Source organism: Panthera onca, chromosome A2 (assembly GCF_046562875.1).
Source record: "Panthera onca isolate mPanOnc1 chromosome A2, mPanOnc1 haplotype 2, whole genome shotgun sequence".
In the NCBI taxonomy this organism is placed as follows: Eukaryota; Metazoa; Chordata; class Mammalia; order Carnivora; family Felidae; genus Panthera; species Panthera onca.
This window is the reverse complement of record NC_138340.1, coordinates 38,471,939-38,497,852: the sequence shown is the minus strand read 5'-3', so window position 1 is coordinate 38,497,852 and position 25,914 is coordinate 38,471,939. Positions and strand designations below refer to the sequence as shown.

The 25,914-nt window shown below is 42.9% G+C and overlaps 1 protein-coding gene across 13 annotated transcripts in view; it reads left to right on the top strand.

The window, feature by feature from the left end:
* Window positions 1-25,914, top strand: part of FOXP1 (forkhead box P1) — a 506,962-nt gene that overhangs the window by 342,426 nt on the left and 138,622 nt on the right. For 12 of the 13 annotated variants that reach the window (XM_060633752.3, XM_060633761.3, XM_060633756.3 and 9 more), the window contains one exon: window positions 9,534-9,635. The exons of the other annotated variant lie outside the window; for it this stretch is intronic. In XM_060633752.3, coding sequence (XP_060489735.1) covers window positions 9,534-9,635 — 102 coding nt within the window. The remainder of the gene's footprint in view (window positions 1-9,533; window positions 9,636-25,914) is intronic. 13 annotated transcript variants of the gene reach the window in all.

Below are 25,914 nucleotides of genomic sequence, written 5' to 3'. Positions count from 1 at the left end.
TCCAAAGACAACTCAGGTGCCGGAGACTGGGTGGTGGTGATTCAGCGTCTGGCACCGGCTCCAGCAAGGAGCAGCCAACCAGGGCCTCAACACGGTGGTTATAGGGCCCTATGTTAATAGGTGTATGGAGTAGGAGTATGGTTGGGGGGGGGGGGGGGGAGGTTTGTCTCCTCTTATAAGAGACTTCAAACAGACTTCCTGACTGTTTATAGCCATTAAACTTACTTCAGCTGATTTTGCAAGAGGATCATAGATAGCCTTTTTCTTTTTGTCTCATGAAAATTCCTAACCTTTACCTTCTTTGGCGGTAAGTGCCCTCTACATGGAGACTTAAATAATCAAGGTTATTCATAACTGTAAGGAAATACAGCATTTTTTGACCCTGCTTCTGCCTCCTAGGTTTCCTTTGGGGCTGGGACTTGTAGTCGAATGCTTCCTCCTGTTTTGGGCCTTATGATGTTTCTCTGTCCATGTCTCCTGTACTTGGGGCATGGGATGGTGTTTGGGCCCCAAAACACTAATGCTGGCATATCGTAGCATGGCACGAGTACAGCAGCACAATTCTGTGTTCTTCTAAACATCATCCCGGTTCTTCTAAACAACAAAAAAGAAAGAGAGAGAGAGAGAGGAAGGATGGAAGGAAGGAAGGGAGGAAAAGAGAATGGAAGGGAGGGAGGAAGGAAAGAGAGAGAGCAAGAGAAAGAAAGGAAAGAAAAGGAAAGGGAAGGAAGAAAGGAAAAGAGAGAGAGAAAAAGAGAGAAAGAAAATACTGTGTCATCTTTTCTTCTAGGAAAACACACTCTGATGGATTGCCAACATTAAAAAACTCCTGACTTCAAACACAATACACAGGTCTTTACATTATTTGCTACAATTTAAAGTTCCGGGTCTTCTAAAAAACAAAAAAGAAAGAACGAGAGAGAGAGAGAGAGAGGAAGGATGGAAAGAAGGAAGGGAGGAAAGGAGAAAGGAAGGGAGGAAGGAAAGAGAGAGAGCAAGAGAAAGAAAGGAAAGAAAAGGAAAGGGAAGGAGGGAAGATAGGAAAAGAGAGAAAGACAGCATGGAGCCTGCTTAGGATTCTCTGTCTCTATCTCTGTCTGCCCCTCCCCTGCTAGCTCTCTATCTCTCAAATAAAAAATTAAAAAATAAAATAAAGTAAAGCCAAAGTGAAGAACATAGGTGTTAAGTGTCACAGCAGTGATAAGCATCCTATGTGTAGCATGAAGAACATAAAGTCATCTCAGTAAGGGTTTGGGAAGCCCCACTTGGAAAGTAGATCTAGAAGGTGGAGCTTCAGGTTAGCGTGGGACGATAAAGAAATGGTAGTGGTCCAGGTGGCAGAGGGATGCTATGTCCTGGCCTCATCTCTCCTTGTCCCCACACGTGTGGGTGACCTGCCCTATGCCATACTTCCTTGTGCACATAGGACAGTGTGTATAGGGATCTTTGACTTTTTCATTTCCTGTCCTCCTTCATTTCAACTCACGCACGTCATGTTGGAGTGCTGTAGGCATGGTATGGTCTCTGGTCCAGTTTTTCACCCTGTCTGTCTAGATACTGTCTCATAAACTCATTTGCAAAGACTGTGGAACATTTTGAGGAATCCACCCCTATCTAAACGTCAGCTATTATGGAACGCCCTCAGAGTATACAGTGCTTTCTCCAGCTGTTAGAACTCCGGGCTTGGATGAAGCTACATGGAACTTTTCCCTTCTAGGTCACTGATTCAAATCCAGTATCCCAGCTGATCTAAGGCTTTGCTATCTGCCCCACCTGCTCTTGGGGGGGTGGGCGGGGGTCAAGTCCAGTGAATCAGCTACCAGTGAATGTTCACACTCTACACCCTTATTTGCATTCTCATCAAGTGTAGACCAAGTAGTAACTGGTGCAAAGAGACTGTTAAAGGCCCTCTGATGATTTTTTGATGGTTGTTACCCCCCATGTATTAAAATTTTAATTGGGGAAGTGGGTTGTTTTTTGTTTTTTATTTAGGACGCTAGTAACATGACTTGGTCTGTTAGAGTGCTTTCTTTCTTTGTATGTGTAATATTTACACAATCACTAGACCCGGAATCTTTCCTTGGGCAAATCCCTCGATGAGATTAGCTTACTTTTCCAGTTTCCTGTGATAACCAAGTGTTTCATTTGTAAATAACTTTTTTTTCCTTTTTTGCATTTTTATTGGAGAACTCACTGCCTTGGAATGTTGTTGATTCTGTATGAATGCATGTACACATCTAGTCCTATCAGCCACGGTCATTTCTTGTTTTTTTAAATGGACCCACACATGTTCTCTCCATCCTGCAACTGGAGTGACTGCTGTGTCTAAAGCAAGGAGGTGATGGAGTCGCCCTGCACACTCAGTCCCAGGTCTGGCTGCGGGGTGATTGCTAGTGTTAAATGATGAGCCCTCTGGTTAAGATGGTTGGTAGTTGCTGAGCCGCACCAAGAGAGCAGATTAGTTTATGGGGGAGAAAAAGCTCTCCAGAGGTACTCGAGGTGCATGTGGAGGTTGAGAAATGAAGAGAACAAGACTGCTTTCCTACCGAGCTTCCCATGCTGCTTTTTATTGCTAGCTTCCCCCCCACCCCCCACCCCCATATGCACAGTGACTGTTGATTAGCCTGGGAAATTATCTGAGAAACAGGTTTGATCTTGAGGGGTGGGGAGAGTCTAGGAAAAGAAATTAGAGGAAGGGTGGCTGACTCAGAGCAGCCTTTGAAGCTAGGAGTGGGACAGCTTGTCAGGGCAGACAGGAAATAACCGACTTCTCTCCACTGGCCCATAGCGCATGCTGTCTTCATTCTCTTGGTGTTTGGGACCTCACACCCAATTGAGGAGATTCACTCCGAGCTGGTGTAAATTACCTGTGAGAAGAAACACATAGTCAAAGTTTGCAGCTCGTTTTAAAGAGTTACAGAAAGAGGAGCACATGGATGCATTTTGCTTTCCCATCCCAGTTCCTTTTGGAAAATCGGATCGGACTTTGAGCTTTAAGAGCAGCGAATTAGAAATGTCCTTGCATGTCAGCTAAGTTCTAAAATTATCTGGGGCAACTGGTCGCAAGCTTTGTTTTTATAAAATTGTGTCCAGTGGAATCTTCGGGGAATCTCAGAGTACAGCCTGCAGCCCAAGGCATGGGTTGGCAAACTTTTCGTGTACAGGCCCGGATAGGAAGTATTTTAGGTTGTGTGGACCATCCAGTCTGTGCTGAAGGTACTTAACTCTGCTTTGTGATGCAACAGCGGCCCCAGACAGCATGGAATCAAGCGAGCATGACTGTGTTCCTGTAACACTTTATTTGTGGATGCTGAAAACTGAACTCCGTATAATTTTCACACGTCACAAAATATTCTTTCTTCTATTATCGCTCCAACTATTTAAGTAAGTAAAAACCCTTCTCGTCTCGTGGGCTGGATAGTAATGGCTCATCTGGAGGATTCGGTCCAGGGCCTGTAATAGTGTACTGACCCAGGACCTAAAACACTGTGGTTAGTCTTATTTTTTTGAGGACCTCCTAGTATCGGTGTTTTTGTCAGGCCTCATCACCAGGTGTTGTGTCAAAACTTGTATGAAGATTTTTTTTCCTTATGCCAGTTCGCTGTATGCATATGAGCATGCATGCTGAAATCATATTTTATGTAAACTTATTGGTGTTGCTTAAAATACGGTAAATGTGTTTTTGAACATTGGCTACCTAGAGAAACATGCTAAACATGGGGAAACCTATCCCCTAAAATATTAGCACCTGCTCTAAACTTCAGATATAAATAGCTCAAAAGTTGTAAACATGCTGATGCGAAACATAATTTGTCAATAACAGATGGCACTTATTTGCCGAGAAGGCGAAGGCTCTGATGAGAAAGGCATAATTTTGAGCCAGTAGAATCAGAGGTGTGTCAGAAATGTCCAGGCCCCAGTTAGCATAAAAGCATGGCCTGCGAAACCAGCAGCCAAGTACCTACTCCCTGACTCTGAGTACTCAGAGCTGGTTGTGGCCCACGGAGAGTTGATCAAAAGGCAACTTCAACCCCTTGTGCAGAGCAGGATGTAGGTGATATTCAAGGCAGAGAGGGAGGCTGGCCAGTCCACAGATGAAGGCAATGCGTGCCTGCCTTCCAGCCCTCTCCTCTGTTAGCTCACAGAGCCATTTATTTTAGCTTGTTAAAGACAAATACATGCCTGTGCATCTGGGCTTTAAGTGCCTGGTTTTATCAGTCACCCCGTCTCTGTGACATCCTCAAACTACGTCTTTCTTGTAACCTGAGCCTAGCACTCAGTACAGTACCAGGTTGTCCATTGCCAGGCAATTGTCACATCTATTATAAAGGAAGTGTTGACTCAACCCAGCCCAGGAACCGTCATCAATAGTAAAAGGTCTCCAGAGGTGGGATGGGACCTTTTAAGTTATTTACACTAGCAATTGGTCTGGAACTTGAGTCAGAGTTGATCCTTGCTTCTTACAAGATACACTTCATTTATTCATATCCTTTCTCTTTCTCCCTCCCGCCCTTACTAACCCTCCCATCTTCTCCGTCATACGCACGCAGACACATGTCCGTGCACCTTATTATTCTGTATCCAAAAGATCTCATTTGTCTTCAAGCAGAATATCTTAGCGGACTTCTTGCCCTATGTGATCGAGATGCTGTTATACAAATAAGAAAACTCCATCCTCACTCCTCAGTTGCGTTGGAAGAGATCTCTGAGGTTCAGGCAGTGGAGTCTGAGATGAAAGACATTAATTTCATTTTGATGCAGGTAACAGGTAAAAATGGCTACCAGGTAATAAGCATGTATGAGAAATCACTAGGTTTCTGGTGCATGTTCCAAAGGGGATCCCATCAGTCATTCCATATTTTCCACTGACCACCAGTGAACATGACAATAAACATTTCTTACTGTCTGCGAGTGGTAGATACCAGCGATTCATATTATAAATCATGTAATACGATTCATATTATGATGATAATTCTCACATGTGCACTCTTGTACACTAAGGACTTATTCCTCTTTTTTTTATGACAGTTTAAAATCTAGGTTACAGTGATTTATACCCAATAGAAATCGGAAAAACAAGTGCCCTTGGATGCTTGATTTCACAGCACTTTAAGTTCTAATAAATTATGTTTTAAAATGCCTGGTGAGGGGCGCCTGGGTGGCTCAGTCAGTTAAGCGTCCGAGTCTTGATTTCAGCTCAGGCCGTGATATGAGAGGTTCGTGAGATGGAACCCCACGTCTGCTTCTGCGCTTACATGGAGCCTGCTAGGGATTCTGTCTCTCCCTTTATCTCTGTCCCCACCCCACTCACACTTTCTTTCTCTCCCAAAATAAATAAATAAGCTTTAAAAAAACCAAAACCAAAAACAACACTTGGCAAGACCTCAGTTGATTTGGGGGTGGGGGAGGATGGATTTAATACTTTGTTCCAACTTTGTTCCCGTCATCATGATGAGGCTGGGGAATTATTGTGAAGCAGTTCACAACAGTTCAGATCAAGGTGAATAATTTACACTAGTGTTGCCCCTCCATCCCACATATTTGAAATTATTTTGCCTGTTTGCATTCATGTTGAGAATAAAATTTGGAAAACCAATTTGCACGTATCTCCATCTTTATTCTTCTCTCTTCGGTAGTTTGACTAAAATATCCCTTGTGTTCCTACAAGTTCCCAAGCCTTTTCTACCCTGTGCTGCTATCTTTTTTTTTTTTTTAATTTTTTTTTTTTTAACGTTTATTTATTTTTGAGACAGAGAGAGACAAAGCATGAACAGGGAAGGAGCAGAGAGAGAGGGAGACACAGAATCTGAAACAGGCTCCAGGCTCTGAGCTGTCAGCACAGAGCCCGACGTGGGGCTCGAACTCACGGACCGCGAGATCATGACCTGAGCCGAAGTCGGCCGCTTAACCGACTGAGCCACCCAGGCGCCCCTGTGCTGCTATCTTTGATTATCTTCTCCAACAAGGCTCAGTATGAAATGCTGTAAGGGAGCTGGAGTTCATTACATGACTGTTTAAATTTATGTGCTCCGCATCAGGTCTAAAATAAGATGGTACACACCTGAATGATTTTTTTTTTCTTAAAACCAGCGAAATAATTGCCAGGATTTCACTAGCTAATTTTGAAATGCATAGAGCCAGCTCAATAAACATTCATTAAATACTTAGGTTTGAGTCCTATGCTGTCTTGTTCTTAAACAGTGCAGTGTTCCAATGACAACATAAGAATGGTTTTGTGAGGGGCGCCTGGGTGGCTCAGCCGGTTAAGCGTCCGACTTCGGCTCAGGTCATGATCTCACGATTTGTGAGTTCGAGCCCCGAGTCGGGCTCTGCGCTGACAGCCTGGAGCCTGCTTCAATTTTGTGTCTCCCTCTCTCTCTCTGCGCCTACCCTGCTTGTGCTCTCTGTATCTCATAAATGAATAAATGTTAAAAAATAATTTAAAAAAAGAAAAAAAAAATAGTTTTGTGAGGTGGTGTGTGTGTGTGTTTTAAAAAAAAAACACTAAATATGTATTTTACCAAAATGAGGAGTTAACTATACAGAGTCTCAGAGATTTGTTTCTTTTTCTTTTTTTAATTTCTTTTATTTATTTATTTTTTTATTTTGAGATTTGTTTCTTTAAACATTGAATACCTGGGGCACCTGGATGGCTCAGGTAAGCGTCCGACTCTGGGTTTCACGTCAGGTCATGATCTTCCGGTTCATGCGTTCAAGCCCCGAGTTGGGCTCTGCGCTCATAGTGCAGAGCCTGCTTGAGATTGCCTTTCTTCCTCTCTCTCTCTCTGCCCCGCCCCCCTCTCTTTTCAAAAACAAATAAGCGTTTTTAAAAATTGAACTCCAAATTCCATATTCCGTGAAACGTGGTAAATAATTTTAACACAGATTTGTGACTGTGGGGTTTCTGTCACTCTGCCTTTGTTTGCTTGCTCTGTTGTAGTATCCAGTATACCTAACCTTTTTACTCTTTCCCAACCTGCCTTCCTCTGCACTCTTCACTGTCATCTGCGGTTCCTCTGTCTGCCTTTCCGGTAGCAGCTAGACCCTTCTTTGCCGATCCGTTCGTTCATTATTACTCTGGGAACTCTGAAGTGAGTACTTAAAATATGGAGCGGTTCTCTCTCCTACCTTAAAAAGCTATAAAACCCTCATGTGAAATAGTTAAGGGAACACACATAGTAGGAGGAGAGGCTTTTGCTCCTGCAGGCACCTTGCAAAGGGGACTATTTTTCTTATATGATATAAATGAAATCCTCACTCTGCCCACTTTTACACCTACGCATGTACTGAGCGTCTCCAAGGAGACCAGGAAACCCGGAGTCCAGTGATGGTGAATCCTCCTCAGAGACAGCAGGCTGGAGTCTCGGGCAACTCTCCCAGGCGTCTTGGCTTCCAGATGCCCCTCTCAGACAGCCTCTCTTCTGGAGACTCTTCCAGGCAGGCTTTCTTGAACATGTCTCTCCCTTCACAGACGCAGCAGCCCGTACCTTACATCTGAAGGGGCTGGTGGTGATGGTGCCTTCGGTAGGCAGGAGGCCTCCCTGGGACAAGGGGGGCAGGAGGCCTCCCTGGGACAAGGGGGGCAGGAGGCCTCCCTGGGACAAGGGGGTGGGGATAGCGGGGAGCTGGGACAGGAAGGTTGCGTCTTTCCCCAAATCTTCTCTTCGTCACCCATTTATCAGTGCGTCTGTCTCATTGCCTCCCTTTGCGCCGTTTAGACCCAAAGGCACCGATCGGCCTTACAAAATGTCCTGAAAATACTCTTTGTTTTAGTAGTACAGTCATGAGCTCCGTTCAGTGAAGTTGTCCTTTGAGAAGTACTATTCTTGCTGATTCAGCGTTTTTAACCCTGAACGATAATCCTCTTCTCCACTCTGTTTTTCCTTCCCCCTGAGTTCAGTACACAGGGATCTCCATGGTATCTTACCCTTCCCCCACTCACGGCCTCACGGTCACATTTCTTGGAATTATATCCATTATTTTCTTTTTTTTTTTTAAATGTTTATTTGTGTGAGAGAGAGAGCAGGATAGAGGCAGAAAGAGAGAGAGAGAGAGAGAGAGAGAGAGAGAGAGAGAGAGACAGAATCCGAAGCAGGCTCCAAGCTGTGGGCACAGAACCAGACGCAGGGCTCGAACTCACAAAAGCGAGATCGTGACCCGAGTCGAAGTTGGACGCTTAACCACCTGAGCCACCGAGGCGCCCCTATACATTATTTTCTTATGTAAATGAAGTCTCGGTTTCTCTTTGAGGAACACGCTGCCATCATAAGTCCATAATGCACACCTTCTAAGACTTAGAGTATCAGATCCGTTTGATAACATTGACCACATCTATGTGTACACCTTTTAGACACAAATAATTAGTGACTATATAGAAATGTTTATTGATGTAATCCCCAAGAAATCCCATTTTGTCTCTAAAGTCTAAGCACATCATTAATGAACATTCTTGACATATCTTGCACATGAACAATTTTGGTTCACAGCCAAATTGACTCCAGTAATCTAACTTTTCTAGCACGGTGTCTGGAAACTTCAATCTTCTGTTGCTGATCCTACTGCCCTTTTTGGAACCGTGTGGCTAACTATTATTTCTGTTAAATTCTTTGACAGTAAATGTCCTCAGGAGGGTTTATTGATGACACTTTTCTTATTTGAACTTTTCAAAAAGATTGGTCAGTCTATATTCTGCACTTGGGAGGACTCTCCTGTTTTCCTTCTCTCCCTTTCTCTCTCTCCCTCCCTCTCTCTCTCTCCCTCCCTCCCTCCCTTCCTCTCCCTCTCTCCCCTCCCTCCCTCTCTCTCTCTCTCTCTCTCTCTCTCAAATAAATAAATAAATACGACCCATGTTACAAGCTTAAAAGAATCATTTTGTATTAGACAAAATCAGTTTTGTTCACAGGTACATACTGTACCCTTTGAGTTGACTTAGAGGTCAAATTTGCTAAGTTTTTTTCTTATATGATCTTTCCAGGTCACCCTGGGTATATCTTACCTGCTTTGATCTCCCTTCTCCAAATACCTTTATCCATAGCATGGTTCACCATTTACCTTTTCCTCTTTATTTGGGCTCAGAAACGACCAAAGTCTTACTGTTGATTTAACTTCCTAAGTTCCCCCAAGAAGAATTGGAGGATAAAGTTGTCTCCGAAAAGAGCCCGTTGTTGTCCCCTAAGTTTCTGTCTTTTTCCCAGCCCCTTCTTGGCCTCCTGCCTCCCTTCCTCAGAGTCCCGTTTATTCATTGTTCAAGTTTTATGTCAGATTTAATGTAGGAATAGTGTCTGCTTGGGTGGATTGCTATGCCTAAGGAACGATCAGCGAAATGGACTAAATCTAAGAAAATGTAAACAAAGGTGGAAAGTTTTCTAACTTAGACTGATGGTAAGTTTTCTTTGCTGTGGCATTTGCCCAGGATCGTGAAGGTCAGGATCCCACCCTAAGGTGTACTTCCCGGAGTCCTCCTGTATGTAAAAGAAGCCCCGAACATGGGTGGGTACTCAACACAAACGTGTTTCTTCCATTTTTCCTTCCAGGCACTTCAAGTGGCAAGACAGCTTCTCCTTCAGCAGCAACAGCAGCAGCAAGTTAGTGGATTAAAATCTCCCAAGAGGAATGACAAACAACCAGCCCTTCAGGTGACAATTCTTTAAAAAAAAAAAAAAAAAAATGACACGATACACTTTGGGAGAGCTGACAAACAATTCAGAAGCGGATTGTGTTGGGAGTTGCAGATCACGTACAAAACTCTTGTGCAGAAGGTGCATTCTTAGTTTACCAGCAGAGTATGACATTTCAGAAAAAATGTCTATTTAACCAAAAGCGCAGTTGCTGGGAGGAGCGTCTCCTAATGAGATGATGTAGTAAGAGGATGAGTAGTTACAAGTGTGGGTTGCTTAATAGGCAGCAGGTAGCACCAAGGAGCAGTTCCTAGTACTCGAGGTAGGTCACCTCATTGTCTCATGATGGGGGTAGAAATGCAGCACACGTACGTGTAATGTTAGCACACTGGTTTTTAACTGGGTGTGATTTTACCCACCAGGGGGACGAAGGGCAATGTCCTTTTTTTTATTGTCCCATGGGGACAATAAAACTGTCCCATGGGGACAGTTGTTTTTATTGTCCCATGGGGGCATGGGTGCTCCTGACCTCGAGTAGGTAGAGGCCAGGGATGCTACTTAACTGGTCCTGTACTCCAAGGAAAGATCGCCCACAGCACAGAATCGTTTGTCCCAAAGTGTCGTGGGGTCAAGCACCTGTTAGTAGGACTGATGAAGATACGGCACTTTTAATATACCTAGTAACCAGTATAATGTACACTGTTCTTTAGTGGATGTTTTCTGGATCGTCCATAAAAACTGGCAAGCAATTTGTGTGTAAAGATTTCAAAAAAGACTGGTTTAGCAACTTCTCGTTTCAGGCCCATTGAGGGCAGAGCCGTAGTACAGGGTAGGAGCGGGCTCGTAAAAATCTGCTTTGAATTTTCGACTTGGAGCTGGAAACTGTGACAGATATTTCCAAAAAATTCGACAGAGGGTGTTCATGCTCACATCCAAGACAGGGCACTGCCAGGTTCTCTGTGGTTCAGCTACTCGTACAGCTGGGAGTGGGACGTGCTCGAAACGGGAAGTAAAAGGAACTTCTCACCCTGGACATTTTGGGACGGAATTTGTAAATGGTAGCTGCTGGGTGGAATTTGGCCCCAGCGACATTGATCACGGGGTCAACCCAAATCCTAGCTTGTGTTGACTTCTCTCAGGTCAGAACGAAGTGACCACACTTCCCCAATGATCCTGCAAAGATCTGACCGACGTTGGGGAACAAGCCCTGCCTCTACATCTACTTGGGAAAGTGTCACTGCCTAGAGCACATAGAGTAGCACTTTACGGGGAACAGTTGGATGACAATGTGCACTGTTGACTAACACTTTCAAAAACAGTTAGTGATTTGGTAAACCATCATCGCTGATCCATAGGCCTTTCCGCGTGTGTGAATGCTGGGGATATTTTTAATGAGGTGCAGTGCCGTTGAGGTCCCATGTCAGGTGCTGTAAGAAGTGCTTTGTTGTGCAGATGTCTTAAGAACAGCTCTGGAGGATGAAATATGACTGTGTTGACCTTTCAGCTGTGAGCTTATTTGTCAGGATTCAAATAAGTTGAAAGGATCAAACTGAACAGTTTCCGTAGTCAGACTGGGAATTGTGTTTCAGAGGTCAGCCGCGGAGGCCACATTGCAGATTCCAGAACATAGCCAATTGTTGGTACATATTAAAGTGCTGGGGCATCTCCTGCAGACAGAGACACAATTAAAATTCTAATTTATTAATGTATACAGGGAGCTGGCCCAGCCTGTCACTCAGTGATTCAAATGACTGTCCATTCTTTTGGCCTCCCTCTTGGAGCTCTAACAGCCTTAAAAATACTGTTAGTCCTCTTGAATTTATCAGACCTCAAGTGCATTGGAAAAATGACAATATATTATTGCGGGGAGGTGGGAATCTTGTACGTAGTAGAGCTTTGGTTAGGGATAATTTTAAAAAGTACACACATACACAGTCTGCCTGATGCACTGCTCTTCAGGATTGAAGATCATTTGTAATTTTTTTTATACTAGACTTATATTCCCTCATACTTGCTTTTTAAAGACATATGGCATTTTTAGGTAACTTCTTTTCCAAGATGAACGAAGTTGCTTTAGGGCTAAATATATGAAGTAAAGTTTCAGGGGATTTCCTTTTGAGGGCTCTTTTTCTTGCCCGTTATAAGGTTTTCAGCCACCAGAAGAGTATGATACAGAGAGCTTCATTTTTCTTGGCAAAGACAGTGTCAAAACCAACCTAACACATTCTGCTGAGCACTTCAGTCTGTATAAAAAGTGTGGGGCGAGGGGGCCATCTTGAATGCTGGTTTTGCTAAATAAGATGTTTTGAGTCCCTTCCTACCCCTCTGTGGGAGAGTTGACAAGCATAGAATTTAGACCAGCTTTAAGAGTTGATTGGGAAAAAAAACAGTGGGTTGGCTGTGCGCACGTGTGAATGTGTGTGCGCGTGCGTGTGCATCATAGACTACGTCTTGTCAGCTGCCTGGTAGGGTCATGCAAATCCACCAGGCTTTATTAGGTTGGCTGACCTTCTACAAACAGAAAGGAGAAATTACTAACCTAGGTCACATGGTATATTACCTCCTTATAAAAATACGTATATAGACTCGGTGATTCACAGAAGGAATAACCTTCAGAGAGATACCTTGCCATGCCATGCCCTCGCTGGGGCACCCCATCCAGTGTGGCTCTGAAATGAAAGGGAAATCCCATCACAAATCTTAACAGGGTTCATTTCTGTTGTTCGTACCCTTCGTGACCACACTGAGAGACCTATTTTCGCAAATTTCAGATCTTCCGCATAGAGGAAGCCTTGACAGGGGAGAAGAATTTGATCTACTGATTGCTTGAGGGGAAAGAAAAAAAAAAAAGAAACCCAAATCCCCAAATATACTGTGACTTATATTTTAGGCATATCTCACACTTCTCTGCTTTATGTTTGGCAGTGCTCTCCAGTTTCCCAGGCTGATGATAACAAACAAAAGAGAATGGAAAGTTAGAGGAGGCTCTAAGTGGTTACTCGATAGAGATCACAAAATGTAGTCAAACATCAGCAATTTGGACTAATTTCAGGAAGACGCTCTCTCCAGCTACACGTACAGAACTAAATCTGAGCTGGCCACATTCTTGGGTGACGTGTGGTTTGTATAATCAAGGCATTAATTGGTATAGATTCTGCTTTTGATGTTCTTAAAAAACACTCTACTTGGTAACCTAAATAGCCCCTTGGTCAGCCTAGCCTCTTGAGCTGCCTTGCAATTTTTTTTTTTTTTTAACGAATGACACAAATGAAAATTGAAAATTGGCCCCGTGGTAAATTCAGGATGAGGATGATCTGGATCTATTAGATGTGATTTGGTGAGCATTTCTGGATCAGCCTCCACGCATAGGGCATCACACGAAACCGTCAAGGGTACAGACCCTGCCCTCAGGATGCTTAGGAGTTGTCAAAGAATTAACAAGGTTTTGCTACAGAAAAAGAAAATTCTATGTGGGTAAAAATAGTAGACTTGCTTTTATAAATATTTACATGCTTCTGAAGATTGCTTGAACAAATGAAGTAAATGCTTAATGATGCAGGTGTGCTCATAACCTCGAAAACGTGCAACTTTACTGGCTGAAGATTAATTTGTGAGTAGATGAGCAATTTTATTGATCGAATTTTGGAACTTTGACCACCGTTTCAGGGTAGTAATTCATTTTGGTTCTTTAAGCATTTTAGTTGTTGGCACGAGTACATAAACTGGAAGGAAATCAAATGACACATTTTCTCCTAAGAAAGTAAAAGTACATGTGTATTCTGGCAGCATTAAAGTTAGGAAAGAAAGTAAACCTTGTGTGTTGCTTACAGCGGAAAGCTGACCACAGTTTCAGGCCGTCTATAAAGAATTTGAACTTGAAACCAGTCATCTGAGACGTTCCCCTCGTGCCTGTCCTCCCCCCTTCCAAGGTGACATCGTGTAGGAGCCCCTCATCCAGGAGGCCATTTCACTGGAAGGAAAGGTAGTGAAATCCACTGAGAAGTACAACCGCGTCATCCGGTTGGAGGCTCAGGAGTATAGTGAGGACTCCTGCTTGAGGTAGAGGAGGTTAAAATACAAGATGCAGCAGGTGTTTTTTTTAGCATTTTTATTTGCAGTTATATAAAACGTGCTTTAGGCAGCATTTTTGCTTTGCATTAATGCCACATATAATCTTAGTACCTCATATCATTTCCACGTTATTCGCTAAGGAATAAATGGGTAAGAGGAAACCTTTAAAGGAAACTACAGTTTTATGTTGTAGATAGTGAAATGGAATGGTTTTTGAAATACTGACCCTTAAAAAATAGCCCTGCGCACTGAATTAGTAAAGTGGATATAATTCAGGAGGAGGCAAAAAAAATTGTTTTAAATGTCTAGAGTTAACATTGTCTAGAATTGGCATCCCCGACATGAAATTGAGGGGAAGTGGTGAAATTTGGATGCCTTGTCAGTTGTCATTGTTAATCACACGACTTTGGAGACTCCCAAAACCCTGAAAAATAAATCTTGGTAAGAATCAATAAAGTAGAAATGATGCTTTAAAAATGGTTATTAAGTCTTTCGGATTATACACACCATTAAAAGTACGATAGAGGCAGTGACCCCTCCCTTGAGAAAAATGCACAGGCACACAGAATTTTGTATCCTCTTGTAAGGGTTTCCTGAACCTCAAGGCCATCCTGTGGCCCTGGTCAAATACTCTTAATTTCAGATTTTTTTTTTTCTAAAATAGTATGCTTTGGGGTGCCTGGGTGGCTCAGTCGGTTGAGTGTCCAACTTCAGCTCGGGTCATGATCTCACGGTTCGTGGGTTCGAGCCCCGCGTTGGGCTCTGTGCTGACAGCTCAGAGCCCGGACCCTGCTACTGATTCTGTGCGTCTCTCTCTTTCTGCCCCTTCCCCACTCATGTTCTGTCTCTCTGTCTCTCAAAAATAAGTGTGTAAAAACTTTTTTAATAAAATAGTATGTCTGGTCCTTACCTCTGAGTTTCTGTTTGGAGTTGTAATATAATCAATTGGCTCATTTTTGCCATTTCAGCTGCAGTGTATAGGATGATCCCATGTCCCAGCCTTTCCAGGATATCCCTAGTCTATGCCTGTTGCCTGGCTCTATTTATAAAAATTGTCACTCTTTGAAAGTATCCCAGTTTGGGCATTTAGTTACATGGTCATCTTACATGTATCTAAGCATTAAAATTCAAGTGCGATGCTCATATTTTAAATGTAAGCATATCTTTGTCACCATATGCATATGTCACTGTATGCAAAGATAATTAACATTTAGTCAAGTGCTGAATGTGGGACCATCCCCATGGCTACCCTGTGGTATAGGAATGTCATTTACCTGTGCTGTGGATGCAGAAAAGTAAAACTTACAGAAGTTCCCTGACTTGCTGCAGAGCACACAGACAGGTATAGCACCAGAATGGGAAGCCAGGTTTTTGGGGGGGACCACAGACAACCCGTATGCTGTCAGGAAGTTCATTATAGCTGCCCCTCCCGTGTATATTTCCTCAGCATCTACTGAGTGCCCTGTTTGCCACAAATAAGCAAATTATTATATTTTCCATATTGTAAGCAAAAATGAAACCAAACCAACAAAATCCTATTCCACTGTAAATATCTGGATTTCAGTTAAGAGGACTAAGGTCTGTGTGATTATCCTTAATTGTCGCCTTGTCTGCGTGTGCGTCCCAGTGGTGAGCGACAGCAAAGAAAAGTTATTTGTCCTTCTCAAGTCTGAAGTGCTCTTCGGAGCTTCCCTGTGTCGGAACGTGGAATGGTACGTTACAATCATTGCTGGGGCTAGGAGGTGGGGAGGGACAGGGAAAGAAACATACTTGACTGGTCAAAAATGTGTAAATTGCTAACAAAATGACACATGTAATTAAGAGTGCTCCTGCCATTTTACCTTGTGGTTTACACCTCCAGTGTTGAAAAAGAGAGCGACTCCCACCTCGCTAATTACCATTATCACTGAAATGCTAGGGTTGGACTCATTAGTTCCATGTGCATTTAATTAGAGGAAGGCTGAAATTGGATTTAACTTATTACTTTTTCATGGATCACTTTCTTGTCATCACTTCAAATTGGATTGCAGCCCCAGGTAACTAATTATGAGAGCCACAGGATCAAGAGTGAAAAAAAAGGTAATTAGGAATAACACTGTTGGACCCTTGCTGGTCGTCCACTTGTGCTTTGGAAAAAGGAAAAAAAAAAGAGAGAGAGAGAGAGAGAGCGAGCCGTATTTTGTAGTATTACAGATTAGGGAGTTAGAGGTATGCATGGTTGCTGGGCATCATGGGAGCCTGTCACCACCCATAGTGGTTTCTATGATATACAACTGAGTTGAAGATGTCGAATCGACATGGTTCCACAATCGGCTCCTTAATACCTAGATTAAACTTGTAAAAGCAACAGATTGGCTGTAGGTATGAGGCATCTCAACAACTGTGTAGTCTGGGGGCCTCACATATATGATTACAACAAAGCTGTCAAGATGCCTCTGAGCCAAAGTACAGAATATTTTAAGTACAGGGAGTTAGAATTTAATGAACGTATTAATGTTCCAGAAACATCATTCATGTCTGACAGGAAGACATATCAGTCAGCACAACAGCAAGGTTTAAGGGTTTATACATCAGGAATTTTTGTCAAAGTTTCCAGCAGACCATAATATTCAGACCATTTACAGTGCTTCTGGTTTGTTCTCTTACCCCACCCCAGTGTTGTGGATAGGCTTGCTGAGGTTCAGTTTCTCCTTCCGCCCCCATCGAAAATACTTTAAAACAAATTATATTGTTTCCATGTGCAGAGCAGAATTCAGAACTGCAAGCAATCAATTTTATTGACATCGTCTGAAAAAATGTTGGTGACAGTTGGAGGATGTGAAAGGCTTGGATTTTTAAAGTCGCCAATATTAAGTGTGGCCAAAAAAAAAAAAAAAATTTTTTTTTTTTTTTAAACGTAATCTCATTATTCAAAAGAAGTCCTGGGAGTTAGACTCCCCCAAGAAGGGATTCTTCTTTGATAGACTGTGATAGCATAATGAGAAATCTTGATATCAAGCCTGTGGGTTTCCATGAAGGGAGAAAAAGCTTCCCAGAGAAGTGAATCACCAAGAAAAGATGGCTATTGTTTCCTCAAGTTGTTTAAAATTGGTTTTAATGCTCTGTTAATGTAAGCAAGTAATCATGATTCGGTCTGGGGTGACTTTCAAACCTGGGTAAGTGAGACTTGCTTGTTATTTTCTTCAGGACCACAGGGAAGTAGAGACAGGGATGTGCCTACTTGGCGGTGGCCACCACATTATTATTCCCAGAGTGATAAAATGCTCTTCCTGGAATTACGACTCCGTTTCCTTTGTGAACCTTCTGAGCGAAAGCTCAAAAACCAAAATAGTCATCATCAAGTCGAACGCAAAAAAATTAAAGCTTTTTTTTTGTTTTTGAACATCTTAAGTTGATTTAGAATTTTTGTACACAATATTCGTCTGTGGTTGAAAGGGGGCACGGCGAGGTCAAGTGATGTAGTGTTTTCCATTTTTCCATATGAGTCTCACAGTGTGTGATAAAAGCAAACTCCTTTATTTGGTAAGTCTGCAGGAATTTCTGATGAAGTGCAGAGGTCATGTTCCCTGTCAATTTGAGTAGCCAGCATTTTTTAACTACTGTTTTTTCTTCTCTTTTTGTGTGTGTCTTTCCTTCCCTGCCCCCCCTAAACCGTGGCACTTTTGTGACACATGCACAGTGAAGTCTTCCAATCTGAAACTCATTAGCACACAGCATTGGACCCTGTCCAGTGGTTAGAAAATTTCCTGAAGCCTAGAATAACAGCATTTGGTGTGAGCACCACAGACCAGCAGTGACAATGGGGGTAGTCGCCCTGCCCTGGCGCCCTGCCCGGTCGGGAAAGCCGACTGACCGTGCCACACAGTGGAGACAGAGGTCGTGAATATGGGATGGGCTTGGAAAGTTTGGTCCTTGGAGAAATATGCTTCTGAAATCACAAGGCAATATCTTTTTTTCCCTATGCTTATTATTTCAATTGGTTGGGAGGTATTTATCAACATTAGCTGCGGGAACATGAAAGCAAGCCATTAGAGAAATAGGATGAAAAACCAATTTCTACAGAATAATATTTTCACCTCTGTAGCTATTGGGCATCACAGAACCTATGGATTTAATTCATTCGTTCCAGCATTATTCGTGGCACCTCACGATATCCAGGTAACACGACCAAGATGAAGTCCTTATCCTCACATTAGAAAGGTGACACAGTTCATGCGATGGGTCGTGATCGTTTAAGCCAAGTCTTCCAACAGGAAACTGAGTCCCAGAAATGGAATAGTAATATTAAGGAGCAGGCACGTAAAATTATACTTTCTAGGAGCCAACTACTTGCAACAACCGTATGGGGATCAGTGCTACTATTATTCCCATCTTACAGATGAGGGAGTGTCGGAGGGGCAGGCAGAGAAGTTAACTTGCCCAGGGCCACACAGCCAACGAGTGGCAGAGCTGGGGCTCTAGCCCAAATAGTTTGGCTCAAGCATCTCTGTGCTCTTACCCGTTCCATTCTGCCGACTCTCACTGAGCTGCTGCTGGGCCCGGCAGACAGGGACAGCGAAAGGAACGGAATCGGAGTTGCTGATGCCTCACGCTTGTCACTAACCACTAGACCACACTGTCTCCTAATTTGGACATATGTTTATGGGCATATTTGAAAAATAGTGCTTGTAATTGAAATATGCACTTTCTAAAGGGAAATGACGCTTGGGAAAGAGAGAAGAAAGGCGGGTATTACTCAAAGTCTGCAGACAACTCTGCAAGTAATTGTCTAAAGGCAGCCGTTGAAATTGAGAAGCAGTTTGGAAAATGTACAGTTTGGGAAATTTGTGTACCGATGTAATTACGGTAGTTGTGAGTTGATGTCATGCCTAGTAACTGTTTTTGTATTGCTTGGGCCTTTGTTACCGAGCTGTGATATCATGAGCAAACTATTATAAACATAGCATGGATATAGCATGCTTGTGTAACAAAAGATCGGGAACTTTTATTAAGTTTGTTTTCCTTGTCATATTGTAAAAATTTATTATGTGTACTGTGTATATTAGAAACAGATTCGGGTAATTCTGTCTAAATGAAGTCATCCCGGCTATTTCCAGACTGTCTGTTTTTGGTTGTGAATAATTTTCATACATCAGATGGTTGTCATATTTAGTCGCTCTCAAAATTTTAAAGAGAACATATCCCATTTTGAACTTGGGGTGGACTTTAGCCGCCCTGCTGTTGGGATTGTTTGAGTTTGAAATTACTGCCCAGTAAATTATGGAGACTGAGCACCAGTCATTTCTAAAGGGTCTGGGCCTGCTCCCTTCTATTCATAACCTTTCCCCCTTCATCAAAAGAACAGATTTTTAACTACTTAAGTAGTAGAATCGAAAGCTGCCAGGGCACAATTGGGCAAAGAATGCCAGCCCTTGTCCTTTTATGTTACATCCCATTGAGAAGATTTGGTAAACATTCAAGCAGACAGAGCCCGGCATTTATCGGTGTTCATGGTAGAATGTGGATTTTAAATGGGTTGTTCAAAAACTTTAGATGACTCGATCCTTCCCAGCTACCCTCCCTAGCTCCTTTTGCTTACCAAGCTTTTATGACCTGAATCTTCTGCCTGCTGCTTCAGTTTGGTTTTTTTTATACCAGCCATTTTCCTTCCTCCCCTCCCCTGAGTATCTGGCTTTTTTATTCCCCCCTTCATCATTTTCTTGAAGTGTATTGTCACTAAATTCAGTGGCCATGTCCCCATTGCCACCATCCTTCAACCTGTCTGATTTCCTCGTGGCTAAGTCAACCTTTGGCTAACTCAGATTTCTGGCAACTGCTTTCTTTCAGACTTCATCAGTGCAGTACTCCAACCCCCACCCCACCCGGGGTCCCTAGACTGTTTTCCTTCTGTCTCCCAGTCCTCTTCCAGAAGAGAAGTTCATACGTTCCCCCAAGTTCATTTCCTTTGATCTTCTCCAGTAGTGTATCCATTCGCTTTGGCTGTCCTGGTGACTTTGCACCCGTGAGTCCATGCCTGTTGATACCCCTCCTGTCTGTCTGTGGCTCTCTGCTCACCATGACAGCACTTGCAATTAGCTCTAATGCAACTGATCACTTTTGTCACCAGACTCTATTAGTCAGAGTCATGAGTCATCATTGACTTATTAATTTCCTTCATCCCTACCACATTATCTGTCATCAGAACTGCCATTTTTCCTTCCACTCAGTATCTTGTGTCCATTCCTTTCTCCATGTTTCCCCTGCTTCTACCTTGTTCCACAGGTCAGGCCTTCAGTTGGCACATGCTTCCTCTGACCCCTCAGAGCATCTCCTGTGCTTCCTGCCTATTTCCTATTCATCGTAAATGCTGTGTCACTCCCCTATTCAACACCTTTCAGTGGCCCTCTCTTATCTACCATACCAAGTGTAAAATCTGCTGCCTTCCTCTAGTTTCTTAGTATTCTAGGTTTGGATTAAATTAGATGTCCTGAGAAGAAGGTTGTTGTCTTCTTGCTGGGGAGGGGGGAAAAGGGAAATTCAGAACCATGATTCCCTTTGTCCGGAGGTATGAATATATGTCCAGTCCGTTTGATAACATGTCAGAGTCCCCCAAATCCAGATTGTAAATATTGCTTGTTCTATCGCCTACCATTTAGACAGAAGGCCCTGGTGATTAAATTGTGTTTTGAATTTAATTCCAAGAGAATTATATCTCTGTTTTCTTCAAAAGGAAACTAAAAGCCATGTGATATGTTTTCCCAGATCTAAATTCTCTGCTATGTTGTCCCATGCTTCTTTTTCGTTGCTATCTATTGCTGCAGCCTAGTGGGTTCCTTGTGATCTTTTCTGGATGTAGGATCCGCAGCCAAGGCATTCCTTTGCACACAGAAGAGCTGCTTCATCAGACCTAATGGAGGCACGTTTCATAAGACGTTGGTCAAATTATGTCTGATTAGTTATTTGATAGCATAGAGGAATCGTTACCTGTTCTGGACACAGAATTAAGAGTCTCAGCCACACAAAGAGGTTTCGTCTGATCCAGATACAGAGCGGTCCTACCTAGAATGTTGTTTGAAGGATGCTAGAATTAAGATGCATCTGCTGGATCAGCACGATTGATTAGGCATGTCTGCCATGGCACCACCACTGGGAGTGGTGATAGGTGTACCTTCTACCTGCCCAGCTTGGTGTGGACTTGACTGACGTAGTGTTTTGATCCCATACCCAAGTAGAGAGGTACTTAGGATCATTTTTTTCTGGGAAAGTGGATAGATCCAGCGGTAACTATTCACATATATACCTAAAATTAAACACGTACTTTGTGGTATTCCCTATATGCTTATCTGAGACCGAGAATATTGTATTCTTATCCTGCAACTGTGCCAGTGCATGGTCACAAATAAGGTGCAATTTGCCTTTAAAGACACAGGGTCTCCTATACCGGCTCACCATGCAAACTTGGCAGGGTGGGTGAGAATTTCAGAGATTTGTGGTTCAGAACATGGTGAGAGGGGGCACATCTTGATTAATAGCACAATCTCTGATGTGAGGCTGCCAGGTTTAAGTCCTAGCGCTATACCCTTAACCACTGTGTGACCTTGGAAAAGTAACTTAACCTCTCTGTTTTCTCATCTAGAGAATGTAGCTAATGACCTTACCCACCTCATGTGATTGTGCACATGAAATGATTAACGCATGAAAAGTGCTTGCACCATGCCAGGCACATAGTAAATTCTCCAAATTTTATCTTAATCCACTTGATACCGGCTGCCATTCAGGTATATGTTGTAGGAGCTAACGGGGCCTGCCCCTGTGCTTCTAGCTCACCAGTGTGGCACGTGCGGTTCACCATATTTTATGGGAAGACCTCGGGCTCCTCATCTGCAAAGTAGGGATGATCAGAATGTCTCTCCTACGAAGCTGTTAAGAAAATTAGCTGGGTTACCTCGTGTAACAGCCTAGAACAGTGCCTGGCACACGATGAATTAGGCACCTAATAAATGTCACCTGCTGCCATTATGCCTGCTATAAATAACATTATCCTGATGGAGCTTGATTTTCCTCGGCGTGCCACTGTTGGCATAAATGAGGGTCATGCTGTTCTGATATTCCCATCCTGGTCTTTCTTTTGTCCTTGTCGTCTCAGAATTTTTATATGAATTAATGCTAGGTCTTCTTAACGGCCAAGGCATTACTTCCTAATCTGAAACGCTGAAACCGTGGCTTTCTGCACCCTGCCTGGCCCAAGTCGGCAATCCATAGATGTCGCTCTCATTCATGAATTAGTGAATGAGTGGGTGATAAATGAACGAATGAGATCGTGAAATACGTAAGCCAAGAAGAAAGGAAAATTGATGCTGCTTTAGTGGCTAAGGCTGCAGGCTGGTCTTCGATTCACGAATCTCGAGGAACGTTTCAAGAGTGGAAACACAGCATTCAAAGAATCCGGTGTCATTCCTGTCCAAAAATCTTTCACGGGGTCGATGACATGAATCTTGCCAAGCGTAGAGGAAGAATCAGAAAACTCCTGCATTGCTGTTTGACCGCCCTAATGCTCTGTGCTTGCCTTTGTATATTCTCTAATCTGTTTAAGGTATAATATTAATGACATAGAGCTTTAATTCATAAGTATAGACAATTAAAGGAGACCAAAGGCAAAGTACAGAAATGTGTTTGTCAAGATTAAGTTCAGTGAAGCATAGCGAAGATGGAACAGATTATTACAAGAACTTGGAGGGAAGATAGAAAATCCACCGAAATCTCTCATTTTGAAAGGAATTGGTTTACTTGATTATTTGCAACTCCCTCACACTCAGGAAAATCTAAGACAAATGAAAGCAAAACACAATTTAATTGAGCTATTATTTTGCAGACTTTGGCTTGGTTTCAGACAGTCTAATCAAACTGTGCGTTGCTCAAACAACTAATGTTAAATGCAGCCTACCAACAGATGTTTAAAAAGAGTCTCGTTGGAAAATCTGCATCCTGGATTTAGTCTGTCTTGTTGAAAAAAAACATAGCTGCAAATTTATATTTTCGAGGACGACACCCAGTGACAAGCATTTCCAGAAAAGATAAAGTTTTCTTCAAGCATGCCTGGTGCCTTGGGTAGAATTATCTTGAATAGTCAAAGGTGGCACTCTGGAAATTAAATTTCTTGGAAATTCTCCAGCTCTGTGCCATACAGAGCTGTGCAGAGAAATCTCCTTTATCACATTACGTCACCGGAGTCCTGTTGCAATCCCTGGATCGTGTCAGGGGCCCGTGTGCTATAATTTATAATGAGCCCCTCCAAGTCCTGCAAGGCACATACTGATTGATGACATTTAAAGGTACTGTCAAGGTGGCTAGGTAATGAACTTGACCTTCCTCTGTCGTCTCAGTTTCAAGTTTGTACATATAAAGAAACTATTTCACCTGCCATGTTTGCTTGGAACTTTTCTTTAAATGTACAAAAGGAATTTGGCTTAAGAGTTAACTCTTTTTGGGGTGCCTGGGTGGCTCAATTGGTTAAGCGTCCGACTTCGGCTCAGGTCATGATCTCACAGTTTGTGGGCTTGAGCCCTGCGTCAGGCTCTGTGCTGACAGCTTGGAGCCTGGAGCCTGCTTCGGATGCTGTGTTTCCCTCTCTCTCTGCCCCTCTCCTGCTCACACTCTGTCTCTCTCTGTCTCTCAAAAATAAATAAATGTAAAAAAAAAAAAAATTAACTCTTTTCTTCCTTTAGACCAGGGGTCAGCCAACTTCTTCTGTAAGGTCTAAATCGTGAATATTTGTGGCTCTGCGGGCCATCCTGTTTCTTTGGCAATGTTTACTCTGCAAAAGCAGCCATAGACAAGACCTAAATAATGGGCATGCTCTATTCCAATAGAAATTTGTGTGGACGGTGAAATGTGAATTTCGTGAAATTTTCACATGCCATGAAACATTCTTCTTTTGAATTTTTTTTCAACTCTTTAGGAATATAAAAACAATTCTTAGCTCAAGGGCTCTACAGACACAGGTGGTGGACTAGATGTGGGCTGTAATTTGCCGACCTCTGCTTTAGATGACCAGATAAGATCTTGCAGTTTGCTCATTGAACAAAGTTGCCTGGATGAAGCGTCTAGCAAGGACTGCAGTCTCGCCATCGTTTAGGAAGCTTTGTGCCTGACGTGCACCTGGACGTGCATCTACTTGGAGGAAGGGGCATCTTTCTCTACCTTGCACTGTGGTCCCCCCCAACACCCAGTTTATCTTCTTTTATCTCGTCTTAGTCTGACATCTGTCTACGCAGTGCGATACACGTGAGGGTAAAACTAGTAATTCGGGGGATGCAGGGAAACAGACTTGGCTGCCAGGGCCTTTGCTAGACCATGCCACATACTTGTATGAAACTGATGAAAGCAGTGCTTTCAAGACCCCTTACTCCAGTCTATCAGAGTACTTTCGTCATGTGTCTGACTTGATTACATCAAAGGACTTCACTGCCATCTGCCAGAAAAACGTCTTCTAGATCTGTAGATACTTTATCAATAGTTAAATAGGTGTAGGATGTCTGCAGTGTGAATGGCTCCCCTTGAATCTATGATGTAATGGCACTCCTTCCACAGGGGGCCCTCCTGCTGTGCTCAAGCATACGCCGATGCAGATTTTCTCCATCGTTTGCATTTTGAATCCAAGCATGTCTGATTTTGACAAAGTGACTTACCTCCATAAGTCTCGGTTTCTTATCTACCAGAGATTAGTCAGTGGTTCTCAACCCTGGAGGCACATCAGAATTAATATAATTTTTATCATCTTCAAGATCTAGGTCTCAAAGCTTTTTGAAATCCTAGGTAGGTTCCTGAACTCTATTGAAGAAGAATCTTGGGATAGGGCCCAAGCGTGGGTATGTTTCAAAGCCTTCACGAGTGCTTTTCGTGCACTCCCATGGTTGAAGACCACTTGTCAAGGTGACAGTTAAGTTCTTTGCCAGCTTGAAATCTCATTGTCTCTTTCATTGTGGTTTCACTTCATCTCTTCCCCAGCCTCCCCCTAGGGTAGTAGAAGTGAACTCTCTGACTGTATCTCACCAATGTGCGCCATCTGTGGTCATCAGAAAATGTTAAGGAAACCTTGGTCAAGACTCTTGGCTTTGGCCTTTGGGTATTCGCCCAGGGCATAGCAGTGGACAGGAGGCTGAATATTATGGAACAAATAGGTAGGCCACCCACCGTATTAACCTTTGGGTCCATTAGAGAGGTCCAGGAAGTGAAGACAAAGGATAATCCAGCTGGTATCCTATTGAAGGTCTTTCTGGGGATTTAAAATACACCGCTCATCTTCCTGTCTCTATGCAGTTGTGCACTTCTACTTTAGAACGGACTGGGAGACTCCATTTTTACAATACGTGCCAATTTTTATGATCTTTCCAGGGCAGCCCAAATTGGGAAATACTGTAAGTGTCACAAGATCACTAACTTGATTTCCTACCAAAGTCGTTTGGATACCTTTCAGGTAAGTGTTGAAATTGGCCTACATGCCAGAGTCACACCTGGTTTCTAGAAGTTTAGGGCATACCTCATTCAGGAACTCGAATGTTATTTAAAACATGGAGTCTGTGTTTACCCGGAGCCTTTCTTCTTTCAGTGTTCTATAAACAAATACCAGCTCTGCTCCTTTTGCAAAATACAGAAAGAAAATCTACCAACATGGAACCAAAAAGGCGAACTGGGTTTCTTCCACCCCTGTATGTATTCCCATATTCATGTTTGACTTCACTTTTTACAAATAGAAGCCGCTTCTTTCTGCCACTGTTTGGGGGAAATTTGGGGACTGTTAATTGTTGAGGGCGAAACAGTCTGACAGCAGCCTGGTCAAGGAAGTCCACAGGGCCTTTGGGGCAGTTTCTTTAAGGTAACACTAGCTGTTTGAGGCCTGAATATCCACCATCTAACAGCAAGTAACCAATCTGACTTTTTTTTTTTTTTAACACAATTTACCAATTGGCGTTCCACAAAAGAGAGATTATATTTTTTGACTTATGAACAGCAGGTCAGACATTTCAAAGAAAATTTAGAGAGCAGTAATTTTGAAAATGTACACAGATGAATTTGAAAATAAATATTTCACTGCCTACACAGCTCTATTTAGAATACTGGCTTTGGAAATGTATTCCAGAAGCCTTACCATTTTGCATGACACGGTGTCAGTTCATGCACAATATATTAATGCTTAATTGAAGATAATGTAACTCAGATCAAAGGCATAATTCACAGGCTTGCAGAA